The sequence below is a fragment of the Moschus berezovskii genome, chromosome 25 (assembly GCF_049115385.1).
Source record: "Moschus berezovskii isolate FMDL1 chromosome 25, NW_MosBer_1.0, whole genome shotgun sequence".
Classification (NCBI taxonomy): domain Eukaryota; kingdom Metazoa; phylum Chordata; class Mammalia; order Artiodactyla; family Moschidae; genus Moschus; species Moschus berezovskii.
The window spans coordinates 47361057-47380037 of NC_142484.1; the positions used below are offsets into that span (position 1 = coordinate 47361057).

At 48.5% G+C, this 18981-nt stretch overlaps 1 protein-coding gene across 1 annotated transcript in view; it reads left to right on the forward strand.

Annotated features, from left to right (window-relative positions):
• Window positions 1-576: 576 nt before the first annotated feature.
• Window positions 577-18981, forward strand: part of LOC148773915 (melatonin receptor type 1B-like) — a 44662-nt gene continuing 26257 nt past the window's right edge. Inside the window, exons 1-2 of the mRNA XM_088832274.1 lie at window positions 577-799; window positions 16733-17751. Coding sequence (XP_088688400.1) covers window positions 577-799; window positions 16733-17751 — 1242 coding nt within the window. The remainder of the gene's footprint in view (window positions 800-16732; window positions 17752-18981) is intronic.

The window sequence follows — 18981 nt, forward strand, 5'->3', positions numbered from 1 at the left end:
ATTATGTTTAAAAAGATGTTCATAAGTATTGTCGCGGTTTTATAAAGAGGACAGGGCAGAGGCATCGCCAATACTTCTCAGGTAAACGGCAAATAAACGGCACAGAGGCTTCTTTCCCCTTCAGCTGCCTGCCTGATCTCTCCGCAGCGCCTGGAGTTATGTATTTCTTTGGAGGGGCAGTGCTCTTCTGACAGCCAATCAGCAAGTCCTGACCAACAGCGCCTTTTCCAGTCTGAAAATCTGGGTGTCCCTGGACACCCAGCTTCTTGGGCGGTGCGCTCAGGCGCTGAGGCTGGAACCGGGCCGGGCACGTGCTGGGCTCCGGGCGGCGCGCCGTCGCACCTGCTCCCGAGCGAGCCAAGCGGAGGCGCGCTTCTTTCAGCAGTGCCTGCACCCCAAATGCTCCTCTCAGTCCTACGTTTTTCTCAGCTCCCTACCCACGCTTAATTAATCATCTCGTCCAGGTCTCTCCGCACTGACCGCCTCCCCGGAGCGCGGGGCCGGGCAGGGGAAGGGGCGCCCCGCCTGCGGAGAGACGGGGTGCTCGGCGGCGGGCGCGGCGCCCGAGCGTCCGGGATGCCGGAGAACCGCTCCTCCGCCGACTGCTGCGAGGCGGGCGGCCGGGCCGAGAGCCCCCGCTGGACTGGCGCGGGCGGCGCGCGGCCCTCCGGGGCGCCCCGGCCTCCCTGGGTGGCGCCCGCGCTGGCCGCGGTGCTCGTCGTCACCACCGCCGTGGACATCGTGGGCAACCTCCTGGTCATCCTCTCGGTGCTTGGCAACCGCAAGCTCCGGAACGCAGGTGAGCGCCGCGCCCGCCGCCGCCCGCCGCCGGGTCTCTGGTCTGAGCCTGACCGCGCAGTCGGCCGCCGCGTCTGTCCTCCGCTCCCCGCGCCGCCTTCCCTTCTGTCAACAAGTCCCCGGGTTTGGTCTTGAATTCAAAATTTGGTCGAGTTTGCTGCCTTTCCCTGACGTGTGGCTCTTGCAAACGCACTGGGAAGCACTTGGCGCATTAGTGCCGGCGTGAATCGGGTAGTTTTTCTCGCGCACTTTTTGGCAGAGCAGGGAGCTGTGAAAATGCGAGCGTCTGGAAGTCAAAGCTCTCCAAGGCGCTTCAATTTTTGCGGGTCTGGATGGTGCCCCTACCTGGCCACAGGAATCTCATCTTCAACACCTCCCTCCCCGGCCAAGCACTATGGTTCACGCAGCACGTGCTTAGGGAATAATTACTGAGACAGTGAGTAAATTAGTGGAAACGCTTTAGAGAGTTTTGGCCCGATACTTAGCTCCTCATCTTGGTTACAAACAAGAGTGCAAAGGCAGCCGTTGACAGCCTCTACTTGGTTGGAACTGCATTGTTTTCAAAGAACCCCCATCTTTAATGAAGACAGGAAATTCGTAGGACTAAACGAAGATTAAAATAATAATTTGGTAAAATAGTGTTGCTATCCTGGGACTATTTCCGCCTTTCAATACACTCTTATTTCAACTTTCTCATATGTAGGTGTGTCGGGGAACAAAACCAGAGGGAGTGAGTCTCTGAACTCTGACCCCGAGGGTCATCAGAGCAAGCTGACCATTCTAGCTTTCAGAGATCAGTGACCCGTTTGTCCATTTGTCGTTTCCCTATTTGGGCCTTAGGGGCAACTCAAATGTTAGAGTGAATTAAAATGAAAAGATAGCAGAAAGCCAATTAGATAACTTAATCATGCTTTTCTAAGGAGGCAGACCATTCAGAAAGGCTATTTCTAGTACATTGTTATAAAAACTTTATGTGACCCTGTAACTCCCAAGATTTTTTATCTAAAGAACAAACAAAATAAAAACGTGAGCTTCTATCTGTAATATTGGAAACCACATTTGAAGTATTTGTATGGTGACAGATGGTAACTAGATTTATAGGGATCATTTTGAAATGTATAGAAGTATTGAATCCCTGTGTTGTACACTAGCAACTAACATTGTTATAGGTCAGTTATACTTCAAAAACAAACAAAAGAGGTCAGATTTGTAGACCCAGAGGCAAGAGTTGAGGGCAGAGGAAACTGAATGAAGGCAGTCCAAAGGCACAGATGACCACTTCTAAGATAAATAAGTACTCGGGATGCAGTGTACAGCATGATAAATATAACACTGCTGTATGTCATATGAAAATTGTTGAGAGTATATCCTAAGAGTTCTCATCACAAGGAAATTTTTTTCTCTTTCTTTTTGCATCTATTTGAGATGATGGATGTTCACTAAACTTATTGTGGTAATCATTTCATGGTATATGTAAACCAAATCACCTTGCTTTGCTCCTTAAATATACAGTGCTGGGTCTCAATTACATCTCAATAAAACTGGAAGGAAAGGAAAAGTTAAGCTTTCTAACTCTGTCATTTCAGTAGTGGTGACTTTTATTATCTGCAATAACTTTTTCAAAATATTGTTGGGTCCTTGGAATAGAGGCTTATCTATTAGGAAAGAGCAGGTTAAAATCATTTTGATCATATTGTCTTTTGTAGCAGCCACAAGGATTCATTTCCTGCCCAGGGAAGCAGGGCTTCTCTCCCAGATTAACCAGGTGTTTAGAGGAGCCTTTGTGGGCTTCCTCCCTTGGGTGGGGTGCTGTTTCCTTTGCCTGAAGGAGGCAAGCTTCTTCTCCCCTCCTCCATCCACAGGCGGGCTGGGCTCTTCCGCTCTCCTAGTGAAGTTCACAGAGACCTTATTGATTTGAGAGCATGGCTGGGGTGGGTAATGAGCATGTTAAAACACTGGCACGCCCTGTGTTCATCCTTCCTATGTGTTGGCGAATCTGCTACAGCCCAGCACCATAGAAAAGAATTCAATATCATATCTGTGCGTGAAAGTGACAGTCACTCAGTCGTGTCTGACTCTTTGCAACCCCACGGACTATACAGTCCATGGAATTCTCCAGGCCAGAATACTGGAGTGGGTAGCAATTCCTTTCAGGGGGTCTTCCCATTTTTGACATTTTCCTGCCCCAGTCATGCCACTTAACCAGTTTTTATTTGACCCTTGGCTTTATTGATGATAGTCATGAAAAATCATTTTGCACACTGAGATTTCAAAAGATGCCCCAACACCTACAGCACTTTGAATAGTTAGCACCCCTTCTACTACTCATCAGCTTCCCTGGTAGTTCAGCTGGTAAAGAATTCACCTGCAATGTGGGAGACCTGGGTTTGATCCCTGAGTTGGGAACATCCCCTGGAAAAGGGAAAGGACACCCATTCCAGTATTATTGCCTACAGAATTCCATAGACAAAGGAGCCTGGCAGGTTAGAGTCCATGGGATCACAAAGAGTCAGACATCACTGAGCAATTAACATGCACACACACACACACACATATATATATATAATTTTCATATACAATTTAAAAGAGTTGACACAACTGAGCGACTTTCACTTTCACTACTATTCCTCAGTTTTTCCTCTTACTGAAGAGTTTGGAGTTACTTTAAGAAACATTTATCTTGGACCTTTCAGTAGCTGAGTCTAGTTCTTTAATTCATCGGTATTAAGAAAATAGGGCTGTAATAATGAGAACATGTATATTTCCAATATCTCAGGCAGGGAGCGCACATTAAAGCCACAGCCGCGTTCTCAGCAGGTGTCATTATCCTCTACTTGACCGTGATAAACTCAATTTCTCTGTCTGGCAGATTCTTGTCGTTAATAACAGCGATGCTCCATAGCAGTGTGGATGGTTAGATTGTCTGCAACTTCTGTGCTCATGCCTTGGGCTAACTTGCTCAGAGATGGCCCTAGAGCAAGGCAGACGGGAAGCGAAGGAGGGTGGGAAGCAGGTGCAGAGCACTGCGCGGCTTAGCACTTAGACCGTAAGGCCAGGAGTGTGTTTCGCTCCCTGCCGCGTTTCTGGGAGCCTTACGCATGGCGCGACGCGGGCGGCGCCTCTGCTTCCCCGCGTGTGCTCCCTGGGGACCCTCCGCACCCCAGGCTCTCCTGGAGTGCCTGGGGACTTCTCCCTGTGCCCACCCCTGCCGTCCGTCCCCTGTCCAGGCCTCGCCAACATCCACCCCTGTATTTTCTCTTTTCCTATACCGCTTTTACAGAACCTTCCTCCATCATGTTCCTTCTCTCTGCTGTGTTTTCAATTTCTGTCTCTTTCCCTTTAGCCCCTCTCCCCACCCCCACACACTGGGGATCCTTTGATTAAAAGAAAAAGTAATCTTTCCTTGGTCTTGTGTGTCCTAACTTGATGACTCCTTTCTCCTTTTCAGCAGACGGCTGACTGAAACGGTTTATATCCATTAATCACTCATTGCTCCCCATTTCCCTGAGCCCCCTGGGTCTGCCTTCCTGGGAGATGTCCTGTGCTGTGTGCCGCTGGGGGCCGCTCCCTCCCGGGACCTTCCATTCCCTCGGCTCATCTGATGCTAGTTCTTGAACCTCCTTCCTCTCTTCAACTTCGAGACACCCGATCCCTGAGAGTCATCACTGGTTCCTTCGTTCCCCAAGTCCTCCTGATTTTGGTCTCATAGTATCTCTACATGCCCCAATTCACACTCTTATCCCCTAAACAAGCCATGTCTGTGGTCCCCAGGCAGCCTTCCCCGCTCCTCCACCCTCCCTGTCACCAAGGCCAGATGCACCCCTGCGTCCAGGGACCACTTCCTGCATCTACAGGATGGGGCCCAGCCCCAGCGCCCCTGGCACAAGCCTGCAGGGCTGGCAGGACTCCCCAGGGTCACAGCCCCGGCTCTCTGCTCCGGCTCACAGAGACAGGAGCTGCTATCACTCCCTCCCAGCCTGTGTTCTCTGATGCTCTTTCTTCATCTCCGGAAGCTCCCCTGCCTCTTTTTGATTAGAGAATATCTCCCTCAAATCCCTTATTACCCTGGTGGTAAGTGGTGTAAAACCCTGAGCTCGGGTTCGATCCCTGGTCAGGGAAGATCCCATATGCTGTAAGGCTCAGCCAAAAATGGAGGCTCCTTCAGGCTGTAAGAATTGCACACCAGCTGCAGACCTCAAGGGCTTCCCTGGTCGCTCAGTTGGTAAAGAATCTGCCTGCAATGCAAGAGACCCAGGTTCAATTCCTGGGTCAGGAAGATCTGCTAGAGAAGGGATAGGCTACTCTCTCCAGTATTCTTGGGCTTCCCAAGTGGCTCAGATGGTAAAGAATTTGCCTGCAATGCAGGAGACCCTGGTTTGATCCCTGGGTTGGGAAGATCCCCTGGAGAAGGAAAATGCTATCTACTGCAGTATTCTGGCCTGGAGAATTCCATGGACTCTATAGTCCATGGGGTCGCAAAGAGTTGGACACATCTGAGCCACTTGCACTTTCTTTTTGCAGACCTCAAAATCAAATTTGACTAGGAAAAAATGTTGCCAACATAGAGGTAGACTGTCTTCTCCCAAGACACTAGCTCAACCCCCTTCCTCAGCCCTCCTGCCGGTTGTTGGCCTTATAGTTAATATCATAAAAGGTGTGGTTACTGTCTCCCCCCACGACCCCGCCCAGCCCACACAGCACGTCCCTTGCAGTACTGCTCTGAGTTTTTTCTCTCCCCACCAGACTGTGAAATCATTGAGAGCAGAGACTTTTTTTCCATTTCTGAAACTTAATCTAGGTCTGCTGAAACAAATTGAAATGGACAAAATACCAAGAAAGCAGTGAGACAGAAGGTATTAATTTTGCTTCATGAGGTGAGGTATACTCAGCATCACTCACGCCATCAGTACGGATCTCAGGGAACTGAATTGCCGTGAGCACTAAAAGCCCAGAGTACATCTCATTCTTGTCCTCAAAAGCTGACTGGCACCTTCTCTAGAGTGCACTGACCCCTTTTGTTCCTGTGTGGCCAACAGGCTCCCTAAAATTGTACCCCAGTGGCTCCTTAGGGAGTTTTTAAAATTTTTATTGGTGTGTGTTGTTGTTGTTCAGTCACTAAGGTGTGTCTGGCTCTTTGTGCCCCCATGGACTGCAACACTCCAGGCTTCTCTGTCCTTCACTATCTCCCACAGTTTGCTCAAACCCATGTCCATCGCATTGGTGATGCCATCCAACCACCTCATGCTCTGTCGTCTCCTTCTCCTCCTGCCTTCAATCTTTCCCAGCATCAGGGTCTTCTCCAAAGTCAGCTCTTCACATCAGGTGGCCGAAGTATTGGAGTTTCAGCTTCAACATCAGTCCTTCCAATGAATATTCAGGACTGGTTTATTTTGGAATGGACTGGTTTGATCTCCTTTCAGTCCAAAGGACTCTCAAGAGTCTTCTCCAACTATTTGAATATAGTCAATTTACAATTAACTAGAAAACGCACTGGTCATAGCAAACAGCCTCTTCCAACAACACAAGAGAAGACTTTACACATGGACATCACCAGATGGTCAACACCAAAATCAGATTGATTATATTCTTTGCAGCCAAAGATGGAGAAGCTCTATACAGTTAGCAAAAACAAATCCAGGATCTGACTGTGGCTCAGATCATGAACTCCTTATTGCCAAATTCAGACTTAAATGGAAGAAAGTAGGAAAACCACTAGACCATTCAGATGTGACCTAAATCAAATTCCTTACAGTGGAAGGGAGAAATATATTTAAGGGACTAGATCTGATAGAGTGCCTGATGAACTATGGATGGAAGTTCATGACATCGTACAGGAGACAGGGGTCAAGATTATGCCCATGGAAAAGAAATGCAAAAAAGCAAAATGGCTGTCTAGGGAAGCCTTAAAAATAGCTGTGAAAAGAAGAGAAGTGAAAAGCAAAGGAGAAAAGGAAAGATATAAGCATCTGAATACAGAGTTCCAAAGAATAGCAAGGAGAGATAAGAAAGCCTTCCTCAGCGATCAATGCAAAGAAATAGAGGAAAACAATAGAAAGGGAAAGACTAGAGATCTCTTCAAGAAAATTAGAGATACCAAGGGAACATTTCATGCAAAGATGGACCCAATAAAATACAGAAGTTTGTATGGACCTAACAGAAGCAGAAGATATTAAGAAGAGGAGGCAAGAATGCACAGAAGAACTATACAAAAAAGATCTTCACGACCAAGATAATCACGATGGTGTGATCACTCACCTAGAGCCAGACATCCTGGAATGTGAAGTCAAGTGGGCCTTAGAAAGCATCACTACAAACAAAGCTGGTGGAGCTGATGGAATTCCAGTTGAGCTATTACAAATCCTGAAAGATGATGCTGTGAAAGTGCTGCACTCAATATGCCAGCAAATTCGGAAAACTCAGCAGTGGCCACAGGACTAGAAAAGGGCAGTTTTCATCCCAATCCCAAAGAAAGCAATGCCAAAGAATGCTCAAACAACCACACAATTGCACTCATCTCACACGCTAGTAAAGTCATGCTCAACATTGTCCAAGCCAGACTTCAGCAATACGTGAACTGTGAACTTCCAGATGTTCAACAGGTTTTAGAAAAGGCAGAGGAACCAGAGATCAAATTGCCAACATCTGCTGAATCATGGAAAAAGCAAGAGAGTTCCAGAAAAACATCTATTTGGCTTTATTGACTATGCCGAAGTCTTTGACTGTGTGGATCACAATAAACTGTGGAACATTCTGAAACAGATGGGAATACCAGACCCCCTGACCTGCCTCTTGAGAAACCTGTATGCAGGTCAGGAAGCAACAGTTAGCACTGGACATGGAACAACAGACTGGTTCCAAATAGGAAAAGTAGTGGGTCAAGGCTGTTTATTGTCACCCTGCTTATTTAACTTCTATGCAGAGTACATCATGAGGAACGCTGGGCTGGAAGAAGCACAAGCTGGACTCAAGATTGCTGGGAGAAGTATCAATAACCTCAGATATGCAGATGACACCACCCTTATGGCAGAAAGTGATGAGGAACCAAAAAGCTTCTTGATGAAAATGAAAGAGGAGAGTGAAAAAGTTGGCTTAAAGCTCAACATTCAGAAAACTAAGATCATGACATCTGGTCCTATCACTTCATGGGAAATAGATGGAGAAACAGTGGAAACAGTGTCAGACTTTATTTTGGGGGGCTCCAAAATCACTGTGGATGCTGATTGCAGCCAGGAAATTAAAAGACGCTTACTCCTTGGAAGGAAAGTTATGACCAACCTAGATAGTATATTAAAAAGCAGAGACATTACTTTGCCAACAAAGGTCTGTCTAGTCAAGGCTATGGTTTTTCCAGTGGTCATGTATGGATGTGAGAGTTGGACTGTGAAGAAAGCTGATCGCCGAAGAATTGATGCTTTCAAACTGTGGTGTTGGAGAAGACTCTTGAGAGTCTCTTGGACTGCAGGGAGATCCAACCAGTCCATCCTAAAGGAGATCAGTCCTGGGTGTTCATTGGAAGGACTGATGCTAAAGCTGAAACTCCAATACTTTGGCCACCTCATTGGAAGAGTTCACTCACTGGAAAAGACTCTGATGCTGGGAGGGATTGGGGGCAGGAGCAGAAGGGGATGACAGAGGATGGGATGGCTGGATGGCATCACCAACTTGATGGACATGAGTTTGAGTGAACTCCGGGAGTTGGTGATGGACAGGGAGGCCTGGTGTTCTGTGATTCATGGGGTCGCAAAGAGTCGGACACAACTGAGTGACTGAACTGAACTCAACTGAATTTACAATGTTGTGTTAGTTTCAGGGGGAGAGCAAAGTGAGTCAATTATACATATACATGCATTCACTCTTTTTGAGACGCTTTCCTATCTACGCCATTAGAGTACTGAGTAGTATCCCCCGTGCTCTGCAGCAGGTTCTTACCAGTTTTCTGTTTTATATATCGTAATGTGTATATGCCTCTTGCCCCTTCTGACTTGAGGCTACTCACTGTAAACCACCTATAAAACTGAGCCTCCTGTCATTACCCTCCACCATCCAGACTGTCAGCCACACAGAAAAGAGCTGAGAGAAACGAGTCCTTACTGTAATGCAGAGATAGTCTCTGTCAGCTAGTGGAAGGCACCATGGCATCCATGGTTCTTGGCCCACCGGCACTGGGGCCATAAGTTTCCCAGGTGATGATCAGGAGTCACTGCTTGACAATGGATTCTTGTTCTGCAGGTGGATCAAGAGGCTGTTGGGCAGGTGTTGTTAGTGAGCAGAGGTATGGCCATACCTAGGGCATTCCTGTGATTTGTAAGAAGGATGTGGAATATCTGACGTTGGGATTACCCAGAAAGACGCGGAGCATTTGCTGAACACCCAGGTCCTTGTCTGGAATCCACTCCGTCGCTTGGGCATCCAGCAGTGTGCAGGGTCTGCATCATCTCTCACCCAGAACCACGGACTGCACTGCAGACTTCCTGGGGGGGATTTCAGCCTGGCCCTGTTGGCATCCCCAGTTAGCTTAGAGCAGATCCTGAACTGAGGAGGTAAATGGTGATTTATTTACACGTCACAGGCTGACCCTGAGCTAAAGCTTCTGAAGGGCCTAGAGGAAATGTTTAATGGGCCCACAGCCCCCGCCCTCCAGGCATTACCAGGTAAGTGGCCCCACCTCAGCCAGGCTTTTTCCACCACCAGGCACTCCTGGAGACATCCCTTGGTGGCAAGCATCTTCTGAGCTGCTGAGCCTTCAGGCTTTGGAGGGCTTCTTATCAGCTGAAAAGCAACGTGCGCTGCATTAGACTCCTTCTCTGATGTTGCCTGAGCCTTCCAACTCACATTTTAGCTCTAAGTATTTTCTCTTTACTGAGCAAAAGTGAAGCATTTTAAATCTCTTAATTATGTCTTTTAGCCAAATAGCCAGAAAGCTCATAATCCTTGTTAATTCCCCCATTTGAGTTCTCAGTATTCCTGAGTGTGAACATTTTCATGTTAGACTGCCTTTTTTTCCTCCCCACAAAGTTCGGAGTCTGTATTTAGCATGATATGCTGCAAAACTCAGAAAATCCTGATTCTCCATTAGGTCTTACAATTTAAGATACTTTTGGCTAAAAGAGGAAAAATTAGGGTGTTCCATCCCGTTTCTGAGGGAGTTTACACTTTAGAAGCAATGTCCTAACTTCACTGTTCTCCTCCTACAGGACTTCTCACATCTTATCTCCCAGGGAGCCTAGTCCAACATTATGAGCCTCTTTCTTGTTCTTTGTAATATTATGATAATATGACATAATAATATAAATAATAATAATGCAGGTGATAATAATATAAAAATCCCAATAATAGGTAATAGCTGTTGGAGAAGACTCTTGAGAGACCCTTGGACTACAAGGAGATCCAACCAGTCCATCCTAAAGGAGATCAGTCCTGGGTGTTCATTGGAAGGACTGATGCTAAAGCTGAAACTCCAATACTTTGGCCACCTCATTGGAAGAGCTGACTCACTGGAAAAGACTCTGATGCTGGGAGGGATTGGGGGCAGGAGGAGAAGGGGACAATGGAGAATGAGATGGCTGGATGGCATCACCGACTCGATGGACATGAGTTTGAGTGAACTCCGGGAGCTGGTGATGGACAGGGAGGCCTGGCGTGCTGTGATTCATGGGGTCGCAAAGAGTCAGACACGACTGAGCGACTGAAGAACTGAACTGAAGATTGTTATATGTAGGCTTAGCAGATGCAAACTATTATATATAGAATGGATAAACAACAAGGCCTTCCTGTATAGCGCAGAGAACTATGTTCAGTATCCTACGATTAAACCATAATGAAGAGGAATATAAGAAAAGTAAGTGTATACATGTATAACTCAATCACTTTGCTGTACAGCAGAAATCAACACAACGCTGTAAATCAGCGCATCATTGTAAATAAAAAGAAACACTACTGTGTGCTTATTATGTGTCAGATAGAATAGAAGCCTCTCTCATTTAAAAAAGAAAAAAATCTTACGCAGTCTCTCAAAGGATAGCCCTTTCCAAGCACCAGTTCATTCCTCTCCTTCTTTTGAAGGGAAAGCACATCAGGAGGGTGGCCTCCCTCCAGCACTCAGCAGGCTCGCCCTCGCTCACATCCCTGCTGGTCTCCTAGCTGGCAGGTGAGAGGGCACTGTTTTGCATTTTCTCAGGCTCGTGATGACCTAAACCTCTACACCCTTAATCCCTTTGACATTTCTTTCTCCTGATTTCCTCTTGTGTCTCTTCTTGTTGTTTTTCCCTCCCCTCTTTCTCTGTTCACGTATTCTGGGTGCTAATGTCTTGATCTGTAAAATGGAATCAGCTGATCCATCATACAATCAGCCTGAAAGGATTCCTGTGAAACACAATTGAGTCAGGTAGTGTGAACGCATGTTATAAACAGTAAGGTGCATGCCAATTGTTTTCTTGTTGTTTTGTGTGTTAGTGGCTCTGTCACATCCGACTCTTTGTGACCCCATGGACCGTAGCCCACCAGACTCCTCTGTCCGTGGGATTCTCCAGGCAAGAGTACTGGAGTGGGTTGCCATTCCCTTCTCCAGAGGATCTTTCCAACTCAGGGGTTGAACCCGGGTCTCCCACATCGTAGGCAGATTCTTTACCATCCGAGTCACCAGGGAAGCCTTATTGTTAGAACGAAGTGTAATTAAAGTAATAAAATGCTTCCATAAGAGTTTCCAAGCAATGCTTTTATGATTATGGTATAAGATTTTGTGGTAAGCATCTTATAGAACTTCCCAGGTGGCTGAGTGGTAAAGAATCCACCTCCCAAGCAGGAGATGCAGGTTTGATCCTGATCCCTGGGTTAGGAAGATCCCCTGAAGAAGGAAATGGCAACCCACTCCAGTGTTCTTGCTTGGAGAATTCCATGGACAGAGGAGGCTGGTGGGCTACAGTCCGTGGGGTCACACAGAGTCAGACACGACTGTCTGACTGAGCACAGCAAAGCAATAAGCATTTTAGTTACTTATTTAAGTTGATTCTTGTCCTTTTAAATATATTCTAAGTGGTTAAAATATCTCATCTTATTTTTGCATACACTATTTGCTTGCTAAGTGTAAGTTAAAATTATGTTAGATTTCAACTGAGCCCTTGTATGATTTACCCACATTTTCATAAATAATGTGATTTTGGAAGAAAACAATGTCCACCCTCAAAGAATTTGGGGATTAATTAGGAGCTCTGTTTGTTGTTCAGTCGCTAAGTTGTATCTGACTTTTTTTTTGACCCCGTGGACTGTAGCCTGCCAGGCTCCTTTGTCCATCGGATTTTCCCAGGCAAGAATACTAGAGTGGGTTGCCATGCCCTCTTTGAGGGAGTCTTCCCAGCCCAGGGATCAAACCTGGGTGTCCTGCACTGGTAGGTGGGTTCTTTAACACTGAGCCACCAGGGAAGCCCAAGTAGGAGCTTACGTTAATATGAAAGGACATTTCTTTAGTATTTGTGAAGAAGTCTCATTTTTAATAAATTACCAATTCAGTTATTTCAAATGCCTATCCCTGAATATAACTAATAAAAATACCTCACATTTGTTTGAAGATTATTATTATTTCTTAAATCCTTTCCCATGTAAAATCCCATTTGAGGTAAATAGCCATCCTGGGATGGAGGCAGGCCTGAAAGAAGGGCCTTTGTGATTTTTGGCTGATCCCTTGGCTGGTCGTGCTTGACCAGCCCTATCCCCACCCCACCGCCCACTGCTCTCAGCCCAGGATGACTCAACTCTTCCCCAGTGTTCTCACCCCCTCATGCTGGTCTCCTGCCCAGCTCTCCCTACACAAAAAGGCAGTTTCTGTGTCTCTTTCCCCAACAGCACTGTGGGCATCTCAATGGCAGGGGCATGTCTTTCAGCCATCACTGTGCCCTACCCAAGCATGATAGGTGCTCAGTGGACACAGCACACGTTTGGGTAAGTGAACGATGGAGGAAGACCGCAAGGCGCGGGAAGTTTAACCTTGTTGGAAAGGATTACAGAGATGATAGTGTTAACTTCCCCATCATAATACTCGCAGCATCTCACTAGAAAATGTATTTCATTAACTTATGTGGCTGCGCCGGGCCTTAGTTGCAGCACGCCTGGCCTTTGTCGCGGCGTGTGGGGTCATTAGTTGCCGCATGCAGGATTTTTTTATTTACAGCATGCACAATCTAGTTCCCTGACCAGGATCAAACCTGGCCGCTCTGCATGGTGACCACTAGATCACCAGGGGAGTCCCATCACATCTCACTTTCATTTCCTTGTCACCTGTATGAGGCCATGAGGTTTGTAAGAGGAGAAGATGCATCGTTCTTGCTTCCCACACTACCCTCAGCCCCAACATAGTCAGAGCATGTGGCTGAGCCACCAGGAAGCCCACAGTCACAGCCAGTACCCAGTAAATACTCAGCAGTATTTGTTGAGCAAATGAGTCCATGACTATCTATTTCTGCATTGCTGCTTTTAGCTCAAAGAGCAGAGAAAATTTAAAACCAACAGATTCTTCTTAGAAAATAGAGTGGGCACAGGGCAGAATTCTGATAAAGACCAGATAGCTCAACATCTGCTGGCTCTCTCCTGGGTTAACACATCCCCACTGAGGACTAGATTTCCTGAAAAAGGGAAAGTAGGCTGAGAGGGAGGGGACTGTGGAGGCTGTGTATGTGGAGGGATGTGCTTTGTGTATGAATACTGGGAGGAGTTCCATCCATATTAATACAAAACCCTGTTGTGAAGGTCTGTCTCCACTAATATGCCCTGTCTGATGGAGGCTGATGGAAATAAGTAATGCCAAGGCTTGGGAGATAAATGGTCATTAGAGGCCTGTGCCTGGGGTGATGAGCAGCACTGTGTGTCCTGCTTGATTTCTCACCTGTCTGCGGAAAATGGGGATGGAGAGTTCAGCCTCCCCTTGACTCTCATCTAGACAGGACCTGGCTTCTTACAGATGGGAAACATGGCAAGAATTTTATTCCTCTAATTTGGAATATTGTCAAGGAAGTCTGGAGACGATAGGATGTCTGGGCAGATGGATCTACAGCAGGAACTGGTTGATTTCAGCCTTTAAGGAACAGCCGGAGTAATGGGGAAGAGTAATTGAATCACTTTCCACGTGGAGCCGAATGTGTTCTACGCACTGTTTACAAGCTGTTTGCCACCTCTGGGGCATTATTCTGGGCTGGGCCACGTTAACACCGCAGAGCTTGACTTGCCTCCTGAGAAACAGTGGGCTGAGCCGCACCTGCTCCCAGCCGCTCGTGCCTTTGTCCACCCGTGATTGCAAGAGCCGGAAGCTCCTTTGCCACCCTGTCAGGAGGCCGTGGGCCCTGCGGAGGCCAGCATCCCCACGTTGGAAAGAAGGGATTTTCTTCACAGAAATAGCCATGGCATGTATGTCTGAGGAGAGGGAAAGAGGGCTCTAAAAATAAAGAACGGATCCGACGAAGCAACTCACAGAGAAAAGAAGTTCAGGGACTGACTCGGTCAAGTTAAAAAGTCACAGCACTGAGATTACCCCAGGTCACTCCAGCTTCCAGTGACCACTTCCAAATGTCAGAACAATAGTTAATTTCTTTCTTTTTTTTTTTTTTTTTGAGGCGTCTCTATACTGTGTTCCACAATGGCGGCATCAGTTTTCATTCCCATCAACAGTATATTAAGGTTCTATTCCCTTTTTGCTACATCCTCACCCACATTTATTATTTGTGTTCTTTTGGGTCATAGCCATTCTGATCAGTGTCAGGTGATATCTCACTGTGGTTTTGATTTGTATTTCTCTGATGATTATTGATGCTGAGCATCTTTTCATAAGCCTGTTGGCCGTCTGTGTGTCTTCCTCGAAAAAACATCTATTTAGGTCTTCTGCTTATTTTTTGATGAGGTTATTTTTTTCTTTGATATTTTTTATGAGCTATTTGCATTTTGGATATTAACCCCTTATCGGACATACCATTTGCAAATGTTTTCTCAGATTCAATAGACTGTCAATCAGTTCAGTTCAGTTCAGTCACTCAGTCGTGTCCAACTCTTTGCGACCCCATGTACTGCAGCATAACAGGCCTCCCTGTCCATCACCAACTCCTGGAGTTCACTCAAACTCATGTCCATCGAGTCGGTGATGCCATCCAACCATCTTATTCTCTGTCGTCCCCTTATCCTCATGCCCCCAATCCCTCCCAGCATCAGAGTCTTTTCCAGTGAGTCAACTCTTCCAATGAGGTGGCCAAGTATTGGAGTTTCAGCTTTAGCATCAGTCCTTCCAATGAACACCCAGGACTGATCTCCTTTAGAATGGACTGGTTGGATCTCCTTGCAGTCCAAGGGACTCTCAAGAGTCTTCTCCAACACCACAGTTCAAAAGCATCAATTCTTCAGTGCTCAGCTTTATTCACAGTCCAACTCTGACATAATAACCTTAAATGGAGTATAATCTATAAAAATACTGAATCACTATGTTGTATGCCTGAAACTAATACAATATTGTAAATCAACTATAATCATTCCTGAGTCATCTGGCAACAAATTTGAAAGAGGTAATCCCTCGCTCTCTGAGACCAAGTAAGGTCTAAGTAGTAGTCAGAAGGGCTTCTCAAGTGGTGCTAGAGGTAAAGAACCTGCCTGCCGGTGCGGGATACATAAGAGACACTGGTTCAATCCCCGAGTCAGGAAGAACCCCTGGTTGAGGGCATGACAACCCACTCCAGTATTCGTGCCTGGAGAATCCCATGGACAGAGGAGCCTGGTGGGTTACAGTCCATGGGGTCACACAGAGTCGGACATGACTGAGGCGACTTAGCATGCATATATGCACAGTGGAATCAGAAACTGAAATCTACCAGTGGAGACAGAGAACAAGGCTGAGAATTAAATGAAAAAGCAGGAGATTCCCCCACACCCCAAGCAGGTCCTGAGATGTGCATTTCTTGTCTCTAGTATCAGCGTGAAAGAATTTGAGGGGGATTTTCTCCCATTAACTAAACAGATTCCTGAGATAGTAGAACAGGAAGGAATCTCACAGTTTACCCTCAGGCAGGGTTTTCCTCCACCATCCAACCTTTACTTGAAAATCTCAAGAGACAGGGAAGCTCACTGCCTGGAAGCACTTCCAAATGTCCAAATGAGCTCCTTTCTATTCAGTTATACCCTGTTTCCCTCAGACCCTTCTCTGGTGGCTCAGATGGCAAAGAATCTGCCTGCAATGCAGGAGACCTGGGTTTGATTCCTGGGTCAGGAAAATCCCCTGGAACAGGCTTGGCAACCCACTCCAGTATCCGTGCCTGGAGAATTCCATGGACAGAGGAGCCTGGAGGGCTACAGTCCGTGGGGTTGCAAAGAGTCGGACACAACTGAGTGACTAACACTTTTCTCTCAGATCCTAACATAGCTCTGGACTCAGGAACAGTTGGGTCCTGAGAACTCCCAGGAAACTAACAAATGTCTTTTCAGTTGTTTCTGAGTGAGGTGACCTCAAGCATCTGAGGTTAAAATAGGCATTTTAAGAAGCCTGCTTGTGAGTCTTCCAGCTTCCCCAGGAGTCTTCTCTGAGGTGAGGTGACAATGTGTATCTGGACAGGGAGGACTTTCTCTACTTTGTGGATCTGTTTGTGGCTAGAGTTACAGAATCTGCTTTACCTGAGGGTCTGACTTGGGGGCACTCCCAGCTGAGTGGCTCTGAGTCCCCTTTTCCCAACCCCCTTGGGATCAGACCACAGCCTGGCATTTCTGATCGCTGTGCCTTTGGGTCCTTTCCATCGGCCAGGTGCTTTGGACCCCTGAGGTGGTCACCTCAGCCTCTGCAGGGTCCCCCCAGATGCCTAGTGGCGGTGGCGCATCGGTGTCCTAGGAGAGTCCCCCTGGGAGGGTCAGTGGCTATAATATTGTAGAGGATGGAGATCGGGGGTCTCGTCCTGACTCTGCCTGTTTCCTGCTCCAGGTAACCTGTTCTTGGTGAGTCTGGCGTTCGCTGACCTGGCCGTAGCCTTGTACCCCTACCCGCTGACCCTCGTGGCCATCTTCCACGATGGCTGGGCCCTGGGGGAGGCGCACTGCAAGGCCAGCGCCTTCGTGATGGGCCTGAGCGTGGTGGGCTCCGTCTTCAACATCACCGCCATCGCCGTCGACCGCTACTGCTACGTCTGCCGCAGCGTGACCTACCACCGCCTCTGCCGCCACCGGCACGCCGCGCTCTACGTCGGCCTCGTCTGGCTGCTCACCCTGCTGGTCCTGCTGCCCAACTTCTTCGTGGGGTCCCTGGAGTACGACCCGCGCGTCTACTCGTGCACCTTCGCGCAGACGGCCAGCGCCGGGTACACGGCGGCCGTGGTGCTCGTGCACTTCCTGCTGCCCGTGGCCGTCGTGTGCTTCTGCTACCTGCACATCTGGCTGCTGGTGCTGCGTGCCCGCAGGAAGGTCAAGGCGGAGAGCGGGCCGCGCCCGCGGTCCGGGCGCGTGCGGAGCTTTCTGAGCATGTTCGTGGTCTTTGTGATCTTCGCCATCTGCTGGGCGCCGCTGAACTGCATCGGCCTCGCCGTGGCCATTGACCCCGAAGAAGTGGCTCCCCGGGTCCCAGAGGGGCTGTTCGTCTCTAGCTACTTCCTGGCCTATTTCAACAGCTGCCTGAATGCCATCGTCTACGGGCTCCTGAACCAGAACTTCCGCAGGGAATACAAGAAGATCCTCTCTGCCCTGTGGAACCCGCGGCGCTGCCTGCAGGACTCTTCCAGGGGCAGCCAGGCTGAGGGCCCGGGCAGCCAGCCTACCCCCGCTGATAGCGCCCGTGCCCCTGTGCAGGCAGATAATCTCCCACCTGATGCCCAGCCGTCGACGCACTCAGAAAATGATGGGAGAGAATCCGCTCCTCGGGGGAGGTCAGCCGCCAGCCAGAGGACAGCGCGCGGCTCGTGGCCCTTCACCCTGTGGCCGAGAAGCCCCTCAGCACCCTGGGGTCAGGCGGTCAGGGACCCCTGAAGGTCCTGGAGGCTGCGTCCCGGCGAGCACATCGGGCCCGGCCCGCCCACAGTCCGGGTGCGCCGGGACCTGGTCCCGGAGGGGCGAGGAAGGAGCAGAAGGCAGAAAGGCCTGGGGTGCAAGAGGTGGCCTCCTCCCCACCGCTGCCCTCCTGCTCGGGCTTCCTGCTGCTTTCGCACCTTCCCCTGAGGGGCTGCAGGGGTCCAGGGCTCCTTTGTGAGCGAGGCCAGAAGGGGAAGCTCTGCAGGGCTGGACCGGGGGCCACTCTGCAGGCGCTGCTCAAAGGACAGCGTCCTGCACCTCACCCCTCCCAGGATCTTCCCTACACACACGTGTGTGTGTGTGCACAGACCCACACACACCACATCACACACACCCTTATATACACTGCACACCCCACTCACACCACACTACAGACATACCACACACACACACACACCCCTATACACACTGTACACCACACTACAGACATACTACACACACACCCCTATGCACACTATACACCACACTACAGACATACTACACACACACCCCTATACACACTGTACACCCACTCACACCACCCTGCAGATATACCACACACACACACCCCTATATACACTGTATACATCACTCACACCATACTACAGACGTACCACACACACACACACACACAGAGCCCTATATACCCTGTACACACCACTCACACCACACTACAGACATACCACACACACACACATACAGCCCTATATACCCTGTATACCCCACTCACACCACCCTGCAGATATACCACACACACACACCCCTATACACACTGTACACCCCACTCACACCACCCTGCAGATATACCACACACACACACACCCCTATACACACTGTACACCCCACTCAAACAACCTTGCAGATATACCACACACACACACCCCTATATACACTGTATACATCACTCACACCACACTACAGACATACCACACACACACACACAGAGCCCTATATACCCTGTGTACACCACTCACACCACACTACAGACATACCACACACACACATACAGCCCTATATACCCTGTATACCCCACTCACACCACCCTGCAGATATACCACACACACACACACACCCCTATACACACTGTACGCCCCACTCACACCACCCTGCAGATATACCACACACACACACCCCTATACACACTGTACACCCCACTCACACCACCCTGCAGATATACCACACACACACACACCC